This window comes from Hypanus sabinus, chromosome 3 (genome assembly GCF_030144855.1).
Source record: "Hypanus sabinus isolate sHypSab1 chromosome 3, sHypSab1.hap1, whole genome shotgun sequence".
Lineage (NCBI taxonomy): Eukaryota > Metazoa > Chordata > Chondrichthyes > Myliobatiformes > Dasyatidae > Hypanus > Hypanus sabinus.
The window spans coordinates 160,336,610-160,360,340 of NC_082708.1; the positions used below are offsets into that span (position 1 = coordinate 160,336,610).

Below are 23,731 nucleotides of genomic sequence, written 5' to 3' on the forward strand. Positions count from 1 at the left end.
AACCACCTTAATACTCATGAGGAGGCCCAACTCTTCCTCCTCCTTGCCCTCTAAACACCCAAACGTATTTATACACTCAGCACTGATCTCCTGGTCCTCCATTATTTTTCTCTTGGTAAGTAGTGAAGAAAAGTAATCATTAAATACTCCTTTAAGCTTTTCCCCTCTTATTGTAAATGCATATCCTGCATGTGGATAGTAACGATACAGGTTATGATCAGAACTTAACAGACTGGCAGAGTTGCAGATGGATTGCAAATCAGTTTTGTACCTTGGGCCTGTTCAGTGAAGCTTCCTCTTGACAGAGTTTGCAAATCACATTCTCTTCACATTCCAGTCTGGAGCCACTGGGTCCCTGTGACAAGAAACACAAAAGTTAAAAACTGTAGCTTTGTGTTTATAACAATGTTAAATTATTTTAAAGAAACAAAATGTACTTACAGTTTCTACTTGTGTTTCTGAATTTGACCTAAAAATTTCAAAAGAAAATATTTCAGATTTGTTTTTGACAAATGAACTTCCGTGAAATAGTTGATGTATGCTAAACTATTGAAAGTGTAGCGAGGAAGGGAAAGAAGCAGGAAGGGGGAGGAGAAAAAGAGACAGCAGGGTAGAGGGTCAGGCAAAGAAAGAGGAGGTACAATTGGCTGTGCTTGGGAGGTACCTCTTTTCAGTTGCGATGCAGGACAGCTTTATTCTACACTGGGTCCTCATTACAAAGACAAAACCATGCACCAACCAGCCAGGAAGAACAATCCAGAGGCACAAGAAACCGCAGGTGCTGGAATCTGCTGAAGAAACTCTGAGTCAGGTAGCAACTATGGAAGGAGAGTGAACCCTCGCAAGGCAGAAGGTCCCGATGGGGTATGGTAAGACTCTGAAAACCTGCGCCAACCACCTCGCGGGAGTATTCAAGGACATTTTCAACCTCTCACTGCTACGGGCAGAAGTTTCCACTTGCTTCAAAAAGGCAACAATTATACCAGTGCTCAAGAAGAATAATGCGGGCTGCCTTAACAACTATCGGCTGGTAGCACTCACATCGACAGTGATGAAACGCTTTAAGAGGTTGGCTATGATGAGACTGAACTCCTGCCTCAGCAAGTACCTAGACCCATTGCAATTTGCCTATTGCCACAGTAGGTCATCGGTAGATGCAATTTCAATGGCTCTTCACACAGCTTTAGACCACCTGAACAACACAAACACCTACGTCAGGATGCTGTTCACCAACTTTAGCTCAGCATTTAATACCATCATTCCCACAATCCTGACTGAGAAGTTGCAGAACCTGGGCCTCTGTACCTCCCTCTGTAGTTGGATCCTCAACTTCCTAACCGGAAGACCAGTCTGTGTGGATTGGTGATAACATATCCTCTTCACTGACGAACAACACTGCACACCTCAGGGGTAGGTGCTTAGCCCACTGCTCTACTCTCTGTATACACATGACTGTGACCCGGCATAGCTCAAATACCATCTATGCATTTGCTGACGATACAACCATTGTTGGTAGAATCGCAGGTGGTGACAAGAGGGCGTACAGGAGTGAGATATGCCAACTAGTGGAATGGTGCCACAGCAACAACCTGGCACTCAATGTCAATAAGACGAAAGAGCTGATTGTGGACCTCAGGAAGGGTAAGATGAAGGAACACATACCAATCCTCATAGAGGGATCAGAAGTGGAGAGAGTGAGCAGCTTCAAATTCCTGGGTGTCAAGATCTCTGAGGATCCAACCTGGTCCCAACACATTGATTTAGTCATAAAGAAGGCAAGACACAGTAGCTATACCTTATTAGAAGTTTGAAGCAATTTGGCATATCAAAAACTTCTATAGTTGTACTGTGGAGAGCATTCTGTCAGGCTGCATCACTGTCTGGTACGGAGGGGCTACTGCACAGGACTGAAAGAAGCTGCAGAAGGTTGTAAAGCTCCATCTTGACCACTAGACATCTTTAGGGAGCGGTGTTTCAGGAAGGCAGGGTCCATGATTAAGGAACTCCAACACCCAGGGCAAACCCTTTTCTCACTGTTACCATCAGGTAGGAGGTACAGAGGCCTGAAGGTACACACTCAGTGTTTCAGGAACAGCTTCTTCCCCTCTGCCATCCGATTCCTGAATGGACTTTGAAGCTTTGGACACTACCTCACTTTTTTTTAAAATATACAGTATTTCTGTTTTTTCTGCATATTTTAATAATCTAATCAATACATGTAATTGATTTACTTGAATTGAATTTCAGTTTATTGTCATTTAGAAACCACAAATGCAATGCAGTTAAAAAAATGAGACAACGTTCCTCCAGAATATCACAAAAGCACGTGACAAAACAGACTACACCAGAAAAACCACATAACGTTTGGCAATCCCCAAATCCAGAGTCCGGAGAGACTGCTGCGTATTAATATCACGCTACCATCTTATCGTGTTCCCCGGAAAGGAGCTAAAAATCCACCAGACAAAACAAGGCTACCCAGACACAAGAAGTCAGGAGACCAACTCTACCACCCAACAGACCAAAAACTAAAGCTACTAGACCTACACAAAACCACATAGTTACATATAGTTACCATATAGTTACAAAAGTGCAGACAATACCATAATTGATAAAAAAAAAACAGACCATGGGCACAGTAAAAATAGTCCAAAGATGTTAAAAGACTATAAGTTTGAAAGAAACCACCACACGGTTTCCACAAGTCCTCAGGGTCCCGACAGACTCGTCATCCCACGCAGGCGGCAGAAGGGGATTTCCAAGGCGCTGCCAGACTTGTTTACTTATAATGTTTTATTTTATTTATTATTATTTTTTTCTCTCTCTGCTCGATTATGTATTGCATTGAACTGCTGTTGCTAAGTTAACAAAATTCATGTCACATGCCAGTGATAATAACCCTGATTCTGAAATGGACAGTCGAAGTTTTGGGTGGAGACCCTTTAATATTCCACCCAGAACTTCCAGCCTCCACTCCACCAATAGATTCCATTTCGAGGCCTTTGTGTGCGTGCACAGAAAAGCTCCGTAATAATTTAGCAAAATACTTTCTTTCGTCATCTTTGGATTTTGGTAAATACATTAATTTTAACTGGCAGCTCACATGGCACTTATAGGAGAGAACATATTCATTTAACAAGTTATCTATACTCCCTCTGTACTCATTGCTCAGTAATTCCACCCTCCCCCCCCCCCCCCACTCCCAACAGTTCCAAAAGATAACCTGCACTGAAAATAATAGGTTCAGGCATTGAATTGTAATGGCAGACAGGATGCTGCCCGCATTGGAGAGAACGAGCTACAAGGAGCAGTTGGATTGATTTTCCTGGAGCAGTGGAGACTGAGGGAAGAGCAGATAGAAGTTTAAAATTATGTGAGATAGATAATATGAGTCTTTCCCACCCCCAAATGGATTTGTCAAATGCTATAGGATGTACATTTAAGGTGAGAAGAGGAAAGCTTAAAGGAGATGTGCGGGGCAAGTTGTGTTGGTGGGTGCCTGGAACAGAGCTGGAAGCAGTAGTAACACTTAAGAGGCATTTAGACACGATCATGCATCAAACCGAGATAAAGACATTGTGCAGGCATCGGGGTTGAATTTACTTTGTCTTAATTACTAGTTTAATTAGTTCAGCACTTGTGCACCAAAAATGTTCCATTCTAGGAGATGTATGAGATTACACACAGTGGCTGGAACAAGCTGCCAGGTAGGTGGAGGAAGCAGATGCATTTACACAGACACATGAACAGGCAGAGAATGTTGGGATGTAGACTGTGTGCAGGCAGATGGGATGGGTTTAGGTAAGCACCATGGTCAGCACGGACATGGTAGGTCGAAGAGCCTGTTCTTGAGCTGTGCTGTTGTATGTTCTACCTGCTACACAGAATTAATCCCAAACATTTGACACGAATATAAAAATACCTGTCTGATTTGTGGGACCCATTAGGAGTCCTCCCCTCTTCTGCTTGATGGAGTCGAAGGTTTTCTTCTCGAAGCCTCTCCAGCTCCTGTAATGTTACCAGAGACCCCACTTCATACAAAAAATTAATAGACAGTAAACCAAATTGCACTACAAACTAGAGTACCAGGTGCGCTGACTCCTGGTGAAGGTACAGCTCTGGGCCTGTACCACTGGAGTTTAGAAGAATGAGTGATGATTTCATTGAACCCTACTGAATATTGAAAGGGCTAGATAGAGTGGACGTGGAGAATGCCTCCTATAGTAGGGGAGTCTAGGAGCAGAGGGCACAACCACAAGAACAGAGTAGAGGAGGAATATCTGTAGCCAGACGGTAGTGAATCTGTGGAATTCTGTGCCTCAGACGGCTGTGGAGACCAAGTCATTGGGTATATTTAAAGCTGAAGTTGAAAGGTTCTTGATTTGTAAGTGTGTCAAAGGTTACGGGGAGAAGGTAGGAGAATGGAATTGAGGGGGAAAATAAGTTAGCCGTGATGGAATGCTGGAGCAGATATGTTGGGGGGGATGGCCTAATTCAGCTCCTAAATCTTATGGTTTTATGGAATGCAACAAGGCTATGCATGATTAGCCTGTAATTGTGAGAGTGCACACGGAGAGACAACTTCAGCTGTGTCTCGGCTAGTTGTGCTCTTTCCTCAAGAGTTCAATGTTTATGGGTTTAAATTCCACTGCAAGACTAAATTAAAACCTTCATTCTGTGCGGTACAAGAAAGAGCAGCACTCTGAGGTTTAGTCTTTACACTGAGGTCCTGGACATGGCCCTGCATTTAGCAATGCTTTAAAACAGAATAAAAAGGCACAATCTTGCTGCAGCTAGACCCTTCTCTGTGGTGTCCCAGGTACCGAGAAACTGTTTCTACATCTCACCTGTTTCTGGTGAAGTCAGTGAGGAGGGACTGGGCAGGCACAAGTTGAGAAGATTGAACACAGAGTTATCGTATTTATGCCTCTATTGTTTACTGTCAGAATTAAAGATTTTTGGAGAAAGGCTTGTGGAATCAGATGATATCTGATTGGTGAAGCAGGCTTGATGGGGTGTTTGGTCTTCTGGTTGTCCTTCCACCTATGGTGGACCTATTATGCAAGTCCCTCCCACCTTAAATCTTGCCCTGTTGTTTTTGGTCCCCACTACCACGGATTCGACCTACCCTATCTACAAAAATTCCTTCCACCTCCACACCAAGAGAAAACGTGGAACAACTCTCGTTAATCTCTACACCAGGAGGAGTGGAGCCACTGCCAACGATCACGCTTGTTCACTCACCCTCCTGATATCCGCCATTTCTTGCTGGCTGTTCTTTACTTGTGCCTCCGAGCTGAGATCTCGGCTGTAGTCAACGGGTGAGCTTAGCTTGCGCTCCTTTAAGCTCATCTGTAACTTGGCACTGAGGAGAGAACGACAGGATCAGACGGGATCATAAAGGCCATCGGCACTGGTTACCCATCACTTGGTCCAAAGCAAAGGAGCGTTGGTCTTTGCATCTGGTGACTAGAAGGGTTAAAGTGATGAAGCGCTGCCCAGACGTGGGTGTCTGACTGCGCCATCGAGTCTGACTCGTACACCTGTAGGATCTTCACCTCACCATTTTTGCCCATCTACACTAATCCCATTCACCTACGTTTCGACACCTTGCCTGTTTAAGTGTATCAGTCATTGTATCCCATTCCCCCACCTCCTTTGGCAGTGAGTTCTAAATATGAACCACTACGTGTAGTACTCATACCTCTCCTTCCTCTCACCTTAAATCTTGGCTCCCTCGTTCTGGATCCGCAGTGGGGAGAAAGGTTTTACCTACCCTATCTGTACCTCTCTAGCTTGTATATTCACCACAAGCCATCCCTCTGCTCCATGGAAAACAAGCCCAGTCTCTCTGATCTCTCCCCATAACTAAAGTCCTTTAATTCAGGCAACATGCCAGTGCCTCTGCTACCACACTGGCAGCAACTTCCAGCCACTCACCACTCTCTGTCACGGTATGATGTGAATTCTTGTATTCTGATCATCGAGTCTCAGAAACTGGGCTTCACTCTAATAACTAGCCAATTAGTGGAAACCATCACTATCCAAACTTTTCTTCTTAATAAATCTCCCTGGAGCCACCTGCACGTCTTTGGGATGTGCAAGGGCACACGGAGAACATGTACACTTCACCTAGACAGTACCAAAGGTCAAGATCGAGAGGAGGTGACTTGCAGAAAGGAGATTTAATTTGATTTGTGCTTTATTGCCATTTGGTCCATGTAACAAACCCATCCACTTGCACTAAGCTAAGAACCCAGTGACCCTCGAGACGCCCATTCCCAAGGGCACCCACCGTTGTCTTTTCAGGGTGTCCACCTCTTGCTGCAAGCTGGCGATCTTCTCCCCGAACTCCTGCTTGAAGAGTCGGTTTGCTTCCTCCGCCGAGTGACAGCTCCCCTGTGCCCGTCGCAATCTGGGTGTGAGCCAGACGAGTTTGTGATAGCAACAAAAAGCCACGGTGGAGGGGAACAGAGGGTAGGGCTGGGCAAGGATGGAGGAAGATCAACTAAAGCAAACACACAACTCAATGATGGCCCAAATCAAACACAAAATAAAACCAGTGACGGACATGCTGAGAAATGGGGAATCGAGGCAGAGAGATGGCTTTCTTTCCAAGTGTTTTATTTTGATTTATTACTACACATTTCACAATATTGATGGTTAATTAACAAAATTTATCTTCAACATCTTCTCCCCAACCCCACCAAAAACATATCATTGCACTGGAATTAACTCTAAGATCTTCCCATTAAAACATTCAATCTAAATAAAATATAACTGCGAACAGCATAGTGCAAAAGCATACATTGGCTGCACAATGTATTCCTAGTTAGCAGACAATTGGTTTTCCTCAAAAGCCAATATCTTTCAATCCCCTATGCCCTTCACAATTCATTCCACTAATGCTACTTACTTCTGGATCCTTGCTAAAAATCGGGGTTACATTTTTGCATCAGGCAACCATGAGCTCTCGTTGAGCAGCTGACGATGGTGGAGCACCTGGGAGCTGGGGGCCAGATTTCACACTGCTGTTTGGGCACCTTTTCCCACTGAATTAACCAGGAGAAGCTCTGGGGCAGTAGGCCACTTCCCCAGAGAGCCAAGTTCAAACAGCTTTTCATTTGCAGTAATTCAACATGTAAGATCTGCTTATCATCACACCATTCCAGACAAACAAGGGATGCTGGACTGGGAAACCATTCAATGCAAATCACCCCTAGCTCCAGGTATTAAACTCCTCCACAGCCCTGTACTTAGAGTAAACCACCAAGGTCCAGCGGTATCCTGATCTTCATTCCCCTTACCTTGCCTACAACATTCTTAAAACTGATTTAGCTGAATTTTCTCACTCCTACAACACTCAACTCCCTCTTCATGTTTTTACACTTTCTGAACGCTATCCTATCCACACCAGTAGCAGTTAATATTGCAGCCCTGCTTACAGTGCAGAGCACACATACACCAACAGGAATATTAGTCATCTCTGCGATTTGCCATACAACTTGTCCAGACTCTGGCAACCCCCTGCAATCAATTCCAACCTGCCCAACCTCTTACCCAGCTTTGCACCCATTGTACTTATGGCCATTAGCCGTCAAGTTTCCAACACAAACTCAAAGCAGAAGAGATTGTTTTAAACTCTAAGTAGGTGAATCTCTTTCAAGAACAAAAGCAAGGTATATGAAGGTAAGAAGATTCCACTATGTACATCCTTCTCAAATATCTTGGGTTAATTCTAGAATCTTTGTGTCTGTAATATTTTTAAATGTATTAAATTGCCTAAGGTGACCCAATCAGAATCAATCTTCAAACTGGCTCACTTTAAACCAACCAAAGTGACAAGGACATTAAAAGGAAGCTTCCTATTTAAAGGTCACAAGGAATTCTTGAGGAATGCACACTGCTCATTCCAGTAGAGACAAACCAGCCCGTGGAAATAGTGGCTGAAAGCGCCACAAGTGAAACATGAATTATTCAAATATTATAATAAAAAAATCAACTTCTGTAGCTGACTTTTAATTGGGAAAAAAGCTACATGCTTCACTGCAAACTGTAACCACAACTTTTAAAGGTTTTCCGATGGTAAAAACCAAGGCCAAACTTGAGGTTTTCTTCACTCGATGTCTATTGTCTCTGGACAAGTTTCCCCGCTGCAATGTTTAGACACTTAGCTTGTTTTACCAAATCATTTTCACTTTTTATTAGAAGTCCGTGTCAGGGTCAGTCAGAAGAAGAAAGCAGGCAGGGTGAAGACGTTGACAAGTTCAAAAAGGGGAGACAATGATGAAAGAAAAGGAAAAAGGGATGGAAAAGGGGGGAAAAAGTGAACAGCAGTTCTATTAGTTCATTACAATTGGCAAGCCAAAATATTCTTTCCATTATTTTTAAAGCATAGAAATCCATGAACACCTGTACATATACTGCACGTGTACACACAATCCCACACAGAAGCACTTGCCTACGAGAGCTCTGCAAGTCTGTCAATTAAAACCAATGTGCTTCTGTCCCCACCATCTTCAGAAGCTTCCGAGTCACCTGTCCCTTTCTCCCAGAACCAAGGCATCAGGAATAGGAAAGAACCATTAGAGATGGGAAATACTCAACCTCCTCTGCATCCCAGGAATGAAACAGACAGAGCACTGCCTGCACTGAGGCCGTGACTCGGTCAGAATGAAGACAACTGGGAAGCCTCCCCCTCACTCATCAACTGTACGTTGCCATGTTACAGCACCAGTGATTACACACATCATCGCAGAGAAATTCAGCACAGGGTTCCAACAAGGCCAGCCTGTTTGTCAAGAAATGCTGCAGCGCTGTCCTGATGATGTGCGTCTTGAACAAACACTTAAGCTTGTTTGCTTTTTAAACAAAGTGCAAGTGATCATCTGGATACCAATGCCAGCAAAGCTCCCAGCAGGATTAAAATTAACAACCCGACTGCACTCGAGCAGCGGACTGATTACTGGAGACAGCAGGGTGAGGCCAGGGCGATGGCACAGCTAGTGAATCCACCCCTTCACCGTGGCAGAGACCTGGGTTCAATCCCCAACCCCTGGTGTTTTCTGTGTGGAGTTTGCACGTCATCCTTGTGACTACATGGGTTTCCCTGGGTGCTCCTGTTTCCTCCCACAGGGATGCTGATCATCTCCTGACATCGGCTGAGTCAAACAAACTGCTGGGACGGTGAGATAAGTCACGGGACCACAGGGAAACAGCGGGAGGGGGAGTGGGGACTGAGAGGGTCAGCAACTTTAAATTGCTCAGTGTTATCATTTCAGGGGACCTGTCCTGGGCCCAGCATGCAAGTGCAATTACAAAGAAAGCACGGCAGCACCTCTACTTCCTTAGGAGTTTGCAAAGATCTGGCATGACATCTAAAACTTTGACAAACTTCTACAGTTGTGCGGTGGAGAGTATATTGACTGGCTGCAGCACAGCCTGGTATTGAAACACCAATGCCCTTGAATAGAAAATCCTGCAAAACGGAGTGGATATGACCCATTCCACCACAGGTAAAGCCCTCCCCACAACTGAGAAGACCTACACAGAGCACGGTCGCAGCAAAGCAGCATCTATCATCATGGGCCCCACCACGCAGGACATGCTCTCTTCTCGCTGCTACCATCAGGGAAGTGGTACAGGAGCCTCAGGACCCACACCACCAGGTTCAGGAAGTTATTACTCTTCAACCATCAGGTTCTTGAACCAGAGGGGATAACTTCACTCAACTTCACTTGCACTATCATTGTAATGTCCCCACAACCTATGGACTCACTTTCGCAGACTCCTCATCTCACATTTTCAATATTTATTCCTTATTTTATTATTATTTCTTTCTTCTTGTACTTGCATAGTTTGTTGTCATTTTCACACTGGTTGTACACCCAGCTGGTGTGGTTTTTCATTGATTCTGTTATGATTATTGGATTTATTCCGTATGCCCGCAAGAAAAGGAATCTCAGGGTTGTATGTGGTGACATATATGTACTTTGATAATAAATTTACTCAGAACTTTGAAACGGCTGGCAGGAGACTGATGAACCAAGTGCCCAGCTTCTGTGCTGTTGTAGGTATAAAATATAAGAAGTAAGGGACAACTTATCATTTATCAAATGCAGCTAACTTTATCATAGTAACATTTTATAGGGGTTTTGCCAGGATTGGAGAGACTGGGATATAGGGAGAGGTTGGCCAGACTAGGTCGTTATTCCTTGGAGCGCAGAATAAGGCTAATCCATAAACCTTACGGAAGTTTATAAAATCATTAGTGGCACAGATAAGGTGAATGGTAGCAGTCTCTTCCCAAGGTTTGGGAAGTACGAAACTAGGGGCATAGAGGCAAAATAGTTAAAAGGTGTCTGAGGGACAACCGTTCCGTGCAGAGCGTGGTGAGCACATTAAACGAGTTACCAGAGAAAATGGTTGAGACAAGTATATTAGTGTTACTTAGGAAGCTGCTGGATAGGCACAGGGAGCAGTGGGGCTTGCAGGGATAAGGGCAGAAAGCAGGAAATTGGGAGTAGCTGGGTCGGCATGGACTTGCTGGGCTGCAAGGCCTGCGTCGGTGCTGTATTGCTCTATAACTCTATGACACTCTGCCCTCGCTCGCTGACATCCTTGCTTCATCCTTTTAAGTAAATTCTCTTCGGCACCATCTCACGTGGGCGATGCTCCGTGGGGGAAGAAGGGATTTATGATACAGCACTCTGGGACACAGAAAGGTTTCTTTGGAAAGTCTGGTTCATATCGAACCTGTGCTGCAGCTGAAAACACCCGTGCCTCCAAATGCTCTTCACTGTTTATAGAGAGTAATGAGGGGCGAGGGGAGGGGGGAGGTTTACTAAGACAAGAGGCAAGGGAACAGACCAAGTGTGGATGAAATTGCTGTCACTCAAATATATCAGGAAGAGACCGGGAGTTTCCCAAAGACAGTCCTCACCCCCTTCAGAAGAGCATAAGGTTTGGCTAACTTTAAAACTGTTGAGAAGCTAAACCGAAGCAAAAGTAGACGGTGATATACCTATCTTGAGAAATACTTATTATAATGTGGATTTTATATTACTTAGTTGTTATTCTTTATTTGATCACTTACTCCTTTTTCCCCACCAAAATAAGTATATATATGTTGTGTGTGTGTGTGTGTGTGTGTGTGTGTCTCTATATATATATATAAAAATATATATATATATATATATTAAAAAAATTAAAAAAAGGAGTACACAGGGAAATCTTTTCTGTGTAATGAATTTGGTCACTGACTTTTAAAGATACTGCAATAGGGGCCTTCAACTCACAAGTAGGAGGGGTTATCCTCCACAGCTAGACATTTCCTCTAGTTCAACGCAGGGTCATCTACTAGAGACCTCAGCCTTGGAATCACACGTTCGTTGCCATTTTTGTTATTATTTGCGTTTCTTGGTTCTTATTTGTTCAGGGAGTAGATTGATTAAGTTTTATTCTAATTTCAATGATACATTGACAGATAAATACAGATGGCTAAGGACAAGGTAAAATTCATTTCTTTTAATGTCAATGGGCTATTAAATCCAATCAAATGTAAGTGAACTTTTATCCAATTTGGGACAATTTGATTCATACTGGGAAAAATGGTTTAACTATAGGCCTGATTTTATTCTCACAAATCAATGAATCTGTTGTAAAAAAAGATCACTCCCTATTTGTGCATAGTTCTTTCCTTTTGCTTGTTTTTTTCTTTCCACTCTTTTCTATAAGTGTGTACCTCAGATAAAAACTTTGTGGAGATTTGTGATATATATGATTATATGATAGATATGTACAATGTCTGAAATACATCATATGGAAATGTTTGTTTGATGATGAAATTCAATAAAAATAAATTACAAAAAAAGAAATTGCTGTCACTCCGGCTACACATGGAACATAGGGACTACTCACTCAATTAGCCAGTGCTGAAGCCCCATCTACCTCCCCCCTCCACCAAAGGCACGGCTGCCCGTTTACCTCAGTTCCAACTGTTTGATAGTGGAGTTCATCTGATTAGCTTTCTCCTCCAGGCGGGCAATGATTTCATTCTTCTGTCGGATCACGTTGTCAGAGCCCTGTATGAATAAACCGTGGTTTGCAAAATGGCGAGGAATGAGCTTTTCCGCAGGGGAGGGAAGTCTGAAGCCAGGCAGCACAACTGATGGTGAGGGGGGCGAGCCTGAAAGGGGACTCGAAAGGTAATCTTTCCCACAGTGGTTATATGTGGAAGGAGCTGCTGCTGGTAGGGGCAGGTGATTTTATACTATCTGAAATGGGAAAGGGATAACAGGGGCAAGAGGAAGGGGGAGTCAGAACATACCAGAGTTATTTAAAATAGGAGCAATCACATTCACGCCATTAGGCTGTAGACTACCCAGGTAGATTACAAGGTGTCGTTCCTCTAGACCAGGGACTCCCCTGTTAACGGTAGGGGTCCATAGCCCCTGCTCTAGACACTGGGATTCAGTGTGGATGGATGGACTGATTCCTCATCGCTTGGCACCCACCCTCCTGCCTCATTCCCCTCCTCACCTGAACCTTCTGGCAGAGCTCCTGGTTAAGAGCCTGCACCTCATCCAGCTGCTGTCGGAACGTCACCAGCACGTCCTGCTTGTCACAGATGTCCTTCTCCAGCATCTTCATGGCCAGTTCCATCTCCTGCTTCATCCCAATCTGCACCTCCAACTCCTTCTCAACGTCCTGGACCACACGACAGCCACAATGAGACCATTCACCGTGACACGCACACTCTCCAAACCAGAGTCCGAGAAAAGAGCACAGCTACCAGAACTGCACTGGAATTGTGGTCTCCAGCGCTTCCATTCCATTCAGCCTATCGAGCCATGCTAGCTCTCTGAGAGGTCCCAATCATTCCCACTTTCCCTGCATCCCCTGAGCCTATCTATTTAGTTATCAAATTTCCTTCTCAGTCTGCTTCTATCTTCTTTTTGGCCAACACACTCCAGATGACAACTCAATGTGAATGCACAATTCTTACCGACTGCTTACCGACTGCCAACCAATCTCTGCAGTGGAGACAGCGTCTCTGCAACGTCCAAGTCAAAAACCTGCGACCTTGTAATAATCAGGGAACACTATGATAATTATATTCCTGAAATAACTCCTGAATATTAACCAGGTTGTGGGTCTCAGACTACGTACGAGACCATGGCAAAATACTTTTCACATTCTAACCTGCATGACAAAACGCAAATCGTTACAGAAAACAGAAGTCGTTCACCTGGATGAATGCTGAGGGAGGTGTAGGGGGTGCTTGCAGCAGTCTTTGCCCCCTGGCCTGGAGCTCCTTGGGTTCTGATGAAGCTGCCCTCACCCAGGCAAGGGGACAGCACTCCAGTGGTGGACAGACCGTGGGGTGTCAGCTGCTGAGTCACTTGCTGTAAACTAGCTAGTCTCTGACCTGCTTTGACAGGTGTTTCTATTGAACCTTTTGATTGGCAACCCCAGTTACTGCAGGTGAGGGACTGCGCAATAGTAAAGCCGCAGAATTCAGGGGTATTTGTCACTAGTCTGCTCACTGCTACTAAGGATCCCACCAGGTTGGCAGGAGCCGCAGTGAGGCAGGAAATTGATACCGAGTTGAATGGGTACAAGAGAAACCAGGTTAGAAACTGGGGGGATTAGGGGAAGGTAAATGTCATGACTAGCTAAGTCTGCAAGAAAGAACAGGCAGGGGCAAAACAATAGACACAACAGGATGGAAGGAATGTAATTTATCTTAATGTAAGGAGTATGAAGGGTAAGGGAGGTGAACTTGGAGCATGTATTAATACATTGAACTATGATGCACTGGGCGACGATTAGGCATAGAAAGGATGAATGTACGATCCTTCTCCCTGCATTGGGGAATCGAGAACAAGGGGGCACATGTATACAAGGTGAGAGGGGAGAAAATTAATAGGAACTTGAGGGTCAACATTGTTTCTTTTAAAAAACATCAAGTGGAACGAACTGCCAGACAAAACGGTTTGTGCAGGCACCATAACAACAATTCAAAGGAACAAGGATTGAAAAGATTTAGATGGATTATGGGCCAAATTCTGGCAAATGGGACTGATGTGGTTGAGCATCTTGGTCAGCACGGAGCAGATGGACCAAAGGGCCTGATTCCATGTTGTATGACTCTGTAATTCAACTTTATTAGATCACTATCTAATAATCTGCCGTTTAACCATGTGGAAATCCCAGTGATTCAACACCGGACTCGCTTCCCACTTCCCTCTGACAGGGCTCCAGTTCCTGCACTCCTGGTCTTCCCCCATTTCCCACACTCCCTTTAAACTCACCGAGCACCACCTCTAAAAATGCCATTTAAAAGTGTTAGACCATTAACAAGCTAATATTGGATGGTCCGCAAAATCTGCTCGTTGAGGGTGCCGGATTAATGGGAGTTTTACTGTAATTTTTAAGGATAGGTTTCTGCAGATGAAGCCAGCACTCCTATACCAATGGCATGTCAGCTTCTGAAACCAATCACACTCCAGAACGTGGTGAACAAAGCTGCTGTGCTTCAGGAAAAGAGTTGGGAGAGCGGATTTCCACCAGGACCTACCAGCCTGAGCTGTGTCTCCTCTTTGAGCTGCTTCCTGGTCTCAGTATCCACGTCCTCCATAACCTGCCGGCCCTGTCTCTGTCCCAGTCCCTCGGCGTTTCCATCTGCCTTCGACACCTGCGAAGAGGGACATCACAACGTTACAGCTGATAGGGCCACTGCCTCACATCTCCAGAGGCCCAGGCTTGATCCCGAACTGCACCACTGTCTGAGTTAAGCTTGCAGCATCCGCTACCCTCCAACATCCCAAAGACATGCAGAATTTGCGGGTTAACAGGCCGACGTGAAGTGACCCCAGTGTGTGGGGAACCCCTAGAGTCTGCAGGGAATTAAAGGGAACATGAGGGAGAATAAATTGGGAGAGAGTGGGATTACACAGCGGGTCAAGCAGCATCTATGAGGGGAGATGGACAGCCAATGTTTCAGTCACTGGATAGGACTGGTTTTTGTTCTGCATCTACCACTCATGCCTTTTAGTCTCTGAAGCTCAGCAGTTCCATACTCGACCCACCTCCATCTTCTTCCAGGTAGATTCCAGCTGGAGTGCACTCTCCTGCTTTATCCGTTCCGTCTCTTCCTGGAGGGTGATGATACGGTTGTTGGCCACTGCCAGCTGGGAGGGTAGAAACAGAAAACAATTAAACAACAGTTTTTTTTAATGATGGATAGAGTTGTTTCCACTGGCACACGAGACTAGAACTAGGGGAGTAGATTTAGGACGGAGATGAGGAGGAACTGCAAAGGGTGGTGAATCTGTGGAATTCTCTGCCCAATGAAGCAGTGGAGGCTACCTCAGTAAATATATTTAAGACAAAGTTGGATAGATTTTTACATAGTAGGGGAACTAAGGGTTATGGGGACAAGGCAGGAAGGTGGAGATGAGTCCATGGTTAGATCAGCCATGATCTTATTGAACGGTGGAGTAGGCTCGACAGGCCAGATAGCCTCTCCCTGCTCCTATTTCTTATGTTCTTACATTTCCACAGCTCTAACAAAGGGATCTGGGAGAAGCTGCAAGAGGAAACTTGGCCACTGAATTGGGCAGGATCATGATGATGGGCTAGTCACATCCACACACACCCTCTCCCCTCCAAAGTGAAGCTCAGAACTTGGCCTCATCACTCATGATGGTCAGTTGGGGACACACTTCTGGAGACTGCCCACATCAGTGGAGAGAGGCTCCTACCCCCAAATCTAAACCTACCCTAGTCTTGACCTTGCACCAAATCAAGACACCAGCCAGCAGGCAACACGTTATCTCTCAACACTGTAAAGGGACAGTGGGGCCTTGAAAGCCACTGAAATGTTGCTCTCTCTTAACCCCAAAGATCAATAACAAATTCATGGCCAAAGGCCAACCACCTGGGCTTTTCTTGCCCAGCAAGGAGTTTGAGAAGCGCATGGGGTTGAAGAAACCAATTAGGCTTTCCAGAGGAGTTAAAGACTTGTGGGGAATTAGTGAAGAAAGTGGAATTTTTACACAGATTGGGATTTCCTCAGAGTTTTATTGCAAAACATTTTACTTTGAAACTTTTCTATTTTAGTTTCTGATTTATTTGCACACTATTCAAACTTTATTTCTAAGTGGGAATGCAAATGGTGGTGAGGGAGTTGATGACGCCAGCTACTGGGCAAAAAGCAGTGTTGAGAATATGTGGTGATACATTTCAAATGTGAAAAATCAAAATGCAACATATTCTTCACTTGGAGATGAATTTGGAATGTTACCTCGAATATAACGTGGACCACTGAAAGCAAATGTATAGAAGATGTAGTGAGTAATTAGGGGACCTTTGTTATAAGATGATATGAGAGCAAGAATAGGTCAGTCTTATAACAACTATACATAGCCCTGGTGAAACCACACCAGCAGGACTGTGCACAGTTTTGATCCCGCCAAACCAAAGAATATACTTGGGATCAAAGAAGCGCAGCGAATATTTGCCAGACCAGCCCCTGTGATGGTGGGTCTGTTATACGAGGAGAGATGGAGTCAATTAGGTTTCTTTTCTCAAAATTTTAGAAGAGTGACCTCACTGAGACATACAATTAAAGAGCTCAACAGGAGGACGACAATTCATATAGCGCAGGAGCACAAGACCATAGCTCACTTATAGAGCAAGCAGGGAAGAAAAATAAGGGCAGAAGTAAGGAGACATTTAGACAATAGACAATAGGTGCAGAAGTAGACCATTTGGCCCCTCGAGTCTGCACCAAGGTGGTGAATCTTTGGAATTCTTGACGCTGGGGAGCTGAATGTGTTCAAAACTGAGATTGGTAGATTTTTGGAAATTACAAGATCAAGGAACATGGAGAATGGGCCACAAAAATGTGTTTGAAGATTTTGCACCTTATTTAACTAGCTGCCCTACACTTTCTCTGAATTTTGTCATCACTTTCCCTTTGTACCACGTCAACATAGAAACTGGAATTACCTCGAGGCAAGTTTACAGAATGATCTGTGTGGATGGAAAATCAACAAAGCTTTTCACTCTAACTCCGGTCATGTGACAAGAATAAACCAATTAGCATGAATGGTTGGGCAGGCTTCAAGGGGGCTGAACGGCTTATAAATTCGATAAAAAGGTTGAAATATTAAAGACAATGTCACCTTCTTCCTGGTTTGCTGCCTGACAGGACTGTCCCGTGTGACTTGCTACTAAGCCAGGTCAATGACACTTGTCAGGCGCAGGGGTTCCCTAGAGACAGGGAGCTCGGTGTCCCTGGACAAGTTGGATCTCGAGGATGGTGTTACTTGCTGTCTGACAAATGCCAGCTGCTCTCAAAATCACCATTGCGATCACGATCCACCCATCCACCCACCCGCCAGAACCGTCAGTTCCTCGAGAGTCACCTCAGGGACAGTCTGTGATTCATCATTGGTGGAGGATCAAGGACTGAGGGCACTAACCTCTTCAGTAAGCTTTGTGTTTGATTTTTCCAGTGCATCCACTTTTGCTTGGAGATTATTTACAGTGGAACTACAAAAACAAGAGGAATAAAATTATAGAATGATTACAGTACAGGCCATTCAGCCCATGGGGTGTGTGATAGCCCCTAGGACAGTAATTCTCTTGCTCTAGCCCCAGAACCAAGCAAGTTACTCCTCCTTTGCCAACCTAATTCCTTATCTAAGTCCTGAGTGAACCAACTCCAGGCTTAAGAATCAAAATCAAAAATATACTGTAAAGTTGGAACGGAGCTCGCAACACGGCCGCTGTATGCAGTGCCATCAGTTCCACCATGCCTCAGTGTTAACAACATTTTTCCTTCACACCTCCATGTAGCGTTACCCAGAACGGGGAAACCATGTTCCCCAGTGCTCCAACTATTAGTCTTTGTCTACCGTCTACTCAACACAAAGCTGCCTTCATCTCTTTACGTAGCTGTTGGACAGGATAGTGTGTAGGCGACTGAGAGATGATCGTACAGAGATGTACAAAATTATCAGGGGCACAGACAGGGTGAATGCACACAATCTATTTCCCATGGCTGGGATTATCAAGAGGGCACAGGTGTAAAGGGAGAGAGTAAAGATTTAATAGGAACCTGGGTGGCACATTATTTTTACATTAACGGTGGTACCTATGTGAAGTCAGCTGCAGGAGAAAGTGGTTGAGGCAGGTACAATAACAAGTTCTAAAAGAACAGCAGGACAGGTACATGGATTGGAAAGGTTTAAGAGCTCATGGACTAAACACTTACAAATGGGACATGTTGGTCAGCATAGGCCAGCTGGGCCGAGAGAGAGGTCTGGTCCTATGGCTGTGAAGCCCGAACCTATTTTGCTTTGTGGAGAACAATGACAGGACTGGTGCAGTTGGAGGTGCTCACAGCTTCCGTGAACCTGTTCAGTTCCAACCTCCACTGGTGTCCGTGTGGAGTTTACATGTTCTGTCCTATGACACAACGGGTGCTCCGGTTTCTGCCCACATCCCAAAGAGGTACGGGCTAGTGAGTTAACTAGCTGCCGTAAACTGCTCCAGTGGTGGTCTTGACAGATGTGTAAGAGAGAGAGAAAACAAGTGACAGGGAAGTCAGTCAGGGTCTGAGAACAAGCACAGACTTGATGGGCCAAACAGCCTGCTTATGTCCAATGAAAACACAAGATACAACACTTTCACTGAAAACCCTCATCCATGGACCTCTTCTAATCTTTCCTGTCCCTCCTGCGATAAACACTCTCCATGTAAACATCATTCAATATGTATAAAGGCTATTTCACCCTTCTCCATAATGGCACCACCCCAGACCCCTCCCACAGTCTCCTCTTTCCCCCATCTGCCTGCCTCTGCAGTTCTCCACGACTCTCCCACTGGAAGGGGGTCACAAACCTTCCCCTGTCCACAACTTCCTTAACAAAGATCCTTCTCCTGTATTTGCTGTGGAATTTAACTCTATCTGACATGCATTTTCTCCTCTACAGACGTCAAATTCTAATAAAACTCCTCCACAAACAAAGAATTCTGAGGCTGCTCCCCAAATCTCTTTCCTAAACCATGTCACCTCTTGTCCCCAGAGTCTGCACACACCCCAGTCCTCCCACACCCTCTCCGGCAGCTCGGTTAAACTCGGAAGACGGGGTGTATCACCACCTGCCATCTTCACAGACACACTGAAGGATTATTATTTTTAAACCACTCAAGTCCGTGCAGAGAAAAGGAACTCAACAAGCTTCAGCTTTGTCCTCTCATTCCTCGGCTTCCTACCTCAGGTGCCTGTTCAACTCTTCCACGTAATTCTTTTGGTCCAAAATGGCAGTAATCTGCCCGTCCCTGTTGCAGAAACAAGAGCACTTGCTGTTTTAACAGGTAGAAAGCTAATCAGTTTAAGACAGAAATACGTGGCAAGTTCATCGGCAACTGGGCAACCTGCAGTGAGTGACTCACCAATGCTCAGGATCTTTCCATCACCTATGAGGCACAAGTTGGGACTGTGATGGTATACGCTCCACTGGCGTGGATAAGTGCAGGCCTGATTCACATAGACGACCAATCGGCATCCTATCTGCCACCATAAGCATTAATTCCCTCCACCACTGCCACACAGTGGCTTCACTGTACACCTACTGGTGGAGTGGGATAGGGTGGGGTAGAAAGTCTGCCTGGAGTCCTACAATAAGCTGATGTCACAGATCTTTGGGAGCTTGTAATGATCGTCCACACTACCCATCAGAAGTGGCTCATTCTGGTAAAGCAATTTCACATCCCACCGGGATGAGAGGTGCTCTCACAGGGCAAGTCCTTTCCACACCAGGTACAAAGGGTTTATAGATATCAACAACTTCTAGCTCTAAGAATTCATGAAACAATCCAAAGAGTATTGAAAAGGAACTAATGCAAGCACTAGTGTTCAGCATGACCAGAATTTTCATCGCTTTTGGCCACTTTGTCTCTTTCAGTGAGCACCGCCACACAGTCACTGTTGTTCTGGGATCGCCCTGTGCATCTGCCTGCATTGCAACGGTACAGGCACAGCCCAGCGGTTACGGTGGGAAGCTGGATAGTCTCCCGGACCCAGGATCAGAGCGAGGGTTCTAACACTAACAGCACGGAAAGGTACTCACCCTTCCAAGCTTTTACTGCTGTGATGGGGAGTCTGACAGTCTCCCGGACCCAGGATCAGAGCGAGGGTTTTGACACTAACAGCACGGAAAGGTACTCACCCTTCCGAGCTTTTACTGCTGTGATGGGGAGTCTGACAGTCTCCTGGACCCAGGATCAGAGCGAGGGTTCTGACACTAACGGCACAGAAAGGTACTCACCCTTCCGAGCTTTTACTGCTGTGTCCACCATCTTTCAAGTAGAGAGAGAAGTCGATCACACCAACCTGAAATGCAAACAGAACACGAATTAAGTCAGCGGGATCACCAGTGAAATATAAAGATTTTTTTTTAAAGATTAACTTTGTCACATGTACATCAAAACATAGACTGAAATGCATCATTCTGCATCACAGTCTACAGACCAGTTGGGGGCAGCTGACAGGTAATACCATGCTTCTGGCACCAGCACAGCATGCCCACAACCTATCTGTACGTCTTTAGAACATGGGAGGAAGCTGGAGCACGTGAAGGAAACCACGCAGTCACAGGGTTAACAGCACCAGTGAACACTAACTGAAGTTTGATTCCTGCCGCTATCAAGTGTCTGTGCTAACCACTTGAATGTGCGTGCCCTTGTGTACTGCAGAACAGATAGTCTCTGGGACAAGGTACACAGTTCCCAAACTCATCGAATTGCTTTTATATTGTTTACAAAAGGTCTGTGTTGTTGAGGGATTAAGACAGGACTTTGGAGTACAGATAAGAAGCAATCGCAGCCATTGGGACAGAGGTAAGCGGGTGTCCCTCTCTCCTACCTGGGTATCCAAGTCCTCTCCCTTCATACACAGGTTGACGTCAATCACATTGAGTCCAACCAGGAGCCCAGCGATCACCGCCCCTTCCTCTTCCATCATCAGAGCATTTGGCTCATAGAACTCACTGAAAGGTCAAAGAGTTGACAGGTTAGGTTCACCCTCTCCAACCTACCCTTAATTCATATCAATCCCCACATCCTTGCCCTTCGCTCACTGACCAATAGGCTAACGATCTCAGACTCAGCAACTGAAAACCCACTCAGGGCTCAGAAGCTTCTCCACCTCGAATAAAGGGGTTATACACTTTCATCCCACTTGACCTGCATCCAGGAACGTGGCCCTGCTTTAGAGGTAACTTGAGCCTCTCACCAGTTGTCATATTGTTGCTCATTCCTTTGAATCCCCATAAGCTTTGGGGGACAAATGTTCGAAGTTGAAGTACCCTCTTGCTCCAGGGAACAGTCTCTGTATTGCTCCTCGTACACTTCACAGTAACTCAGACTATGGCCCTTAAGTTCTGATGAAAGGGTTACCATAGTCATAAATACTACAGAACCCTACCACACAGAAACAGGCCCTTCGGCCCATCTGCTCCGTGCTGAAATATCGGCCTAGTCCCATCGGCCTGCACCCAGACTACAGACCTCCATATCCTTGACATCCAAGCACCTATCTAACATATCGCCATGGGGATTCCTGACCTGCTGACCATTTCCAGAACTTCTATGCTCCTTGGACACTTACCGAAGCTTCATGTTGGAAACTCCGCGTGGGCGTGCAGAATAAAAGCGAGGATAGATGTAGAGTTACAGTAAATGGGTGGGAGACGGTTAGCAGCACCCGGTGGGTCGAAGGGCCTGTTTTCATGCTGTATCGCTGACAGTCTGTGACACGCTTTACAACTGCAAGCTTGCACTAATTTAAGGGCAATTAAGGATATCAGGCCACAATGAAACGTGTCAGAAATAACAATGAGGGTGACACTTCTTCTACTCCCTCCATGCACAGACAGCACATAGGAGCCGCATGCAAACCCCTGGGGTAAGCTGCTTCACTCTGGCCCGAACCTCCCTGTGCACTCCCACAGCAGCAGTGGCAGCGGAACTCTTCAGAAATCCAGCTCCCACCAGTCCCAGGGAGTGGGGGGGGATGGGCTTGTTCCAATAAAGACCCATTGGCCACATCCTCGAAATACCTCAAGAGCAGGTGAAGACCCTCTTCCCCATCCACCTGTCAAATGAGTGGTCACAAGGAGCAGGAGGAGGAGCAGGCTGTTCAGCTCATTGAGTCTGTTCCGCCATTCACATTCAACCAGATATGGCCTAATCGTCCATCTGAACAGCAGTCCCACAGGCTTTAGTAACCAGTGATCTCTTCCCCACTTGCTCACTGAAAAGGAACATGCAGGAACAGCAAGCAGTTCAGGCAGCAAATAGCACCATGGTCTTCATGTCAGAGTATTACAGCCCAGAAACAGGTCCTTCAGCCAACTCACCCATGGTGACCAAGTTCCCCACCTGAGCTGGATCCATTTGCCTGGGTCTGGCCTATATTCCTGTTAGATCCATTTGCCTGAGTCTGGCCTACATCCCTCTAGCTTTAAGTGTTGTAAGTGTACTCACCTCCACCTCTGGCAGCTCATTCCTTGTGCCCACCACCTCTGTGAAAAATCCTGACCCTAGGTTCCCTTTCACCTGAAACCCATGCCCGCTAGGTTAAGACCCCTCACACAAGGAACAAGGATGACTTGCTGCACTTCGAGGGCCTTGGTGAGAACACACGAGACTCCTTACCTAAGAAAGTGATCTGCCAGTCAGAAAAATGAGTGCCACAAAGGTTCACCAGGACAACCTCCGCTCAGGATGGCGCTGAACTGTGTTCTCAGCCGAGACCAAGGCTCAAACTCTTTTTTTTGTTCAATAGTTTTGGAGTCAGACAAGGGAGTTAAGGGGTCAGGTTAAGGTTCAGGGACAGGGATGTGGGACGTGGAGGAGTAAAAGGTCAGGTCTCAGCTCCACACTCGAAGACCAGCAACACGGACGGGGGATGAAAGACATCCGTAGATGTCAAGCTGTCCCGGGATCCAATGCCCACGCGGGTAGGAGGCATGCGAGGCGGTCAGTTGGCAAGCTCAGAGTTCAATCCTGAAGCCTGGGGTCCTGTCAGCAGCTAATCTAGAGTCCAATACCAAAGTTGAAAGCCCAGAGGTCAATTGGAAATCCGGAAGTCAAAGCCCAGTGGCTGAAGTCAGGACATAGGAGGCCTGGAGTTGGAGGACTGTCTGTGTGTGGTGGGTGGGAGGGAGGAAAGGGGCTTACTTTGCTGATGTTGTTTCGTTGTTGGCGTTCAGTTTTGCTGTGTTGCGTGTTGTGCTGCCGAGTATTGCAGCCATGTTACGTTGGTGCAAGGCTGTGCAGCAACATGTGCAGGCTGCCCCAGCACATCCTCAGTTAGGTGTTAACATTGAACCACGCACTTCACCAAATCCTTCCACACACGTGTGATAAATAAACCTGAATCTAAAATTTATGCACTAGGAAGACGTCCGTAAGAGGAGAAATTGAGTCAGCTAGACCTGCGTTCACCAGAGTGCTGAGGAATGAGACAAATCTCACTGAGACATATCAAATTTTTACAGGCTCAATGCCTGCCTGCAGCAGTGGCGTTCAGCCTGGCTGAGAGGTCTAGAGCACAGGGTCACAAGCTCAGGATATGGGCCAAAAAGTTTAGAACTGAGACGAGGAGAAAGTTCTTCACCCAGGAGTGGTGAACCTGTGGAATTCTCCCCCC

General features: G+C 45.7%; 1 protein-coding gene across 5 annotated transcripts in view; it reads right to left on the minus strand.

Moving 5' to 3' along the window:
* The window catches only part of rufy3 (RUN and FYVE domain containing 3), a 69,635-nt gene that overhangs the window by 4,182 nt on the left and 41,722 nt on the right, over positions 1-23,731 (minus strand). For 3 of the 5 annotated variants that reach the window (XM_059965473.1, XM_059965474.1, XM_059965475.1), the window contains 13 exons: positions 20,942-21,065; positions 20,346-20,410; positions 19,291-19,356; positions 17,493-17,562; positions 15,093-15,194; positions 14,582-14,698; positions 12,541-12,708; positions 11,986-12,083; positions 6,296-6,415; positions 5,245-5,365; positions 3,923-4,008; positions 442-469; positions 272-355 (listed from right to left, as the gene is read on the minus strand). In XM_059965473.1, the coding sequence (XP_059821456.1) occupies positions 272-355; positions 442-469; positions 3,923-4,008; positions 5,245-5,365; positions 6,296-6,415; positions 11,986-12,083; positions 12,541-12,708; positions 14,582-14,698; positions 15,093-15,194; positions 17,493-17,562; positions 19,291-19,356; positions 20,346-20,410; positions 20,942-21,065 (1,249 nt within the window). Of the gene's footprint in view, positions 1-271; positions 356-441; positions 470-3,922; positions 4,009-5,244; positions 5,366-6,295; positions 8,198-11,985; positions 12,084-12,540; positions 12,709-14,581; positions 14,699-15,092; positions 15,195-17,492; positions 17,563-19,290; positions 19,357-20,345; positions 20,411-20,941; positions 21,066-23,731 lie in introns of those variants that run through there. The other 2 variants (XM_059965477.1, XM_059965478.1) reach the window with 1 other exon arrangement.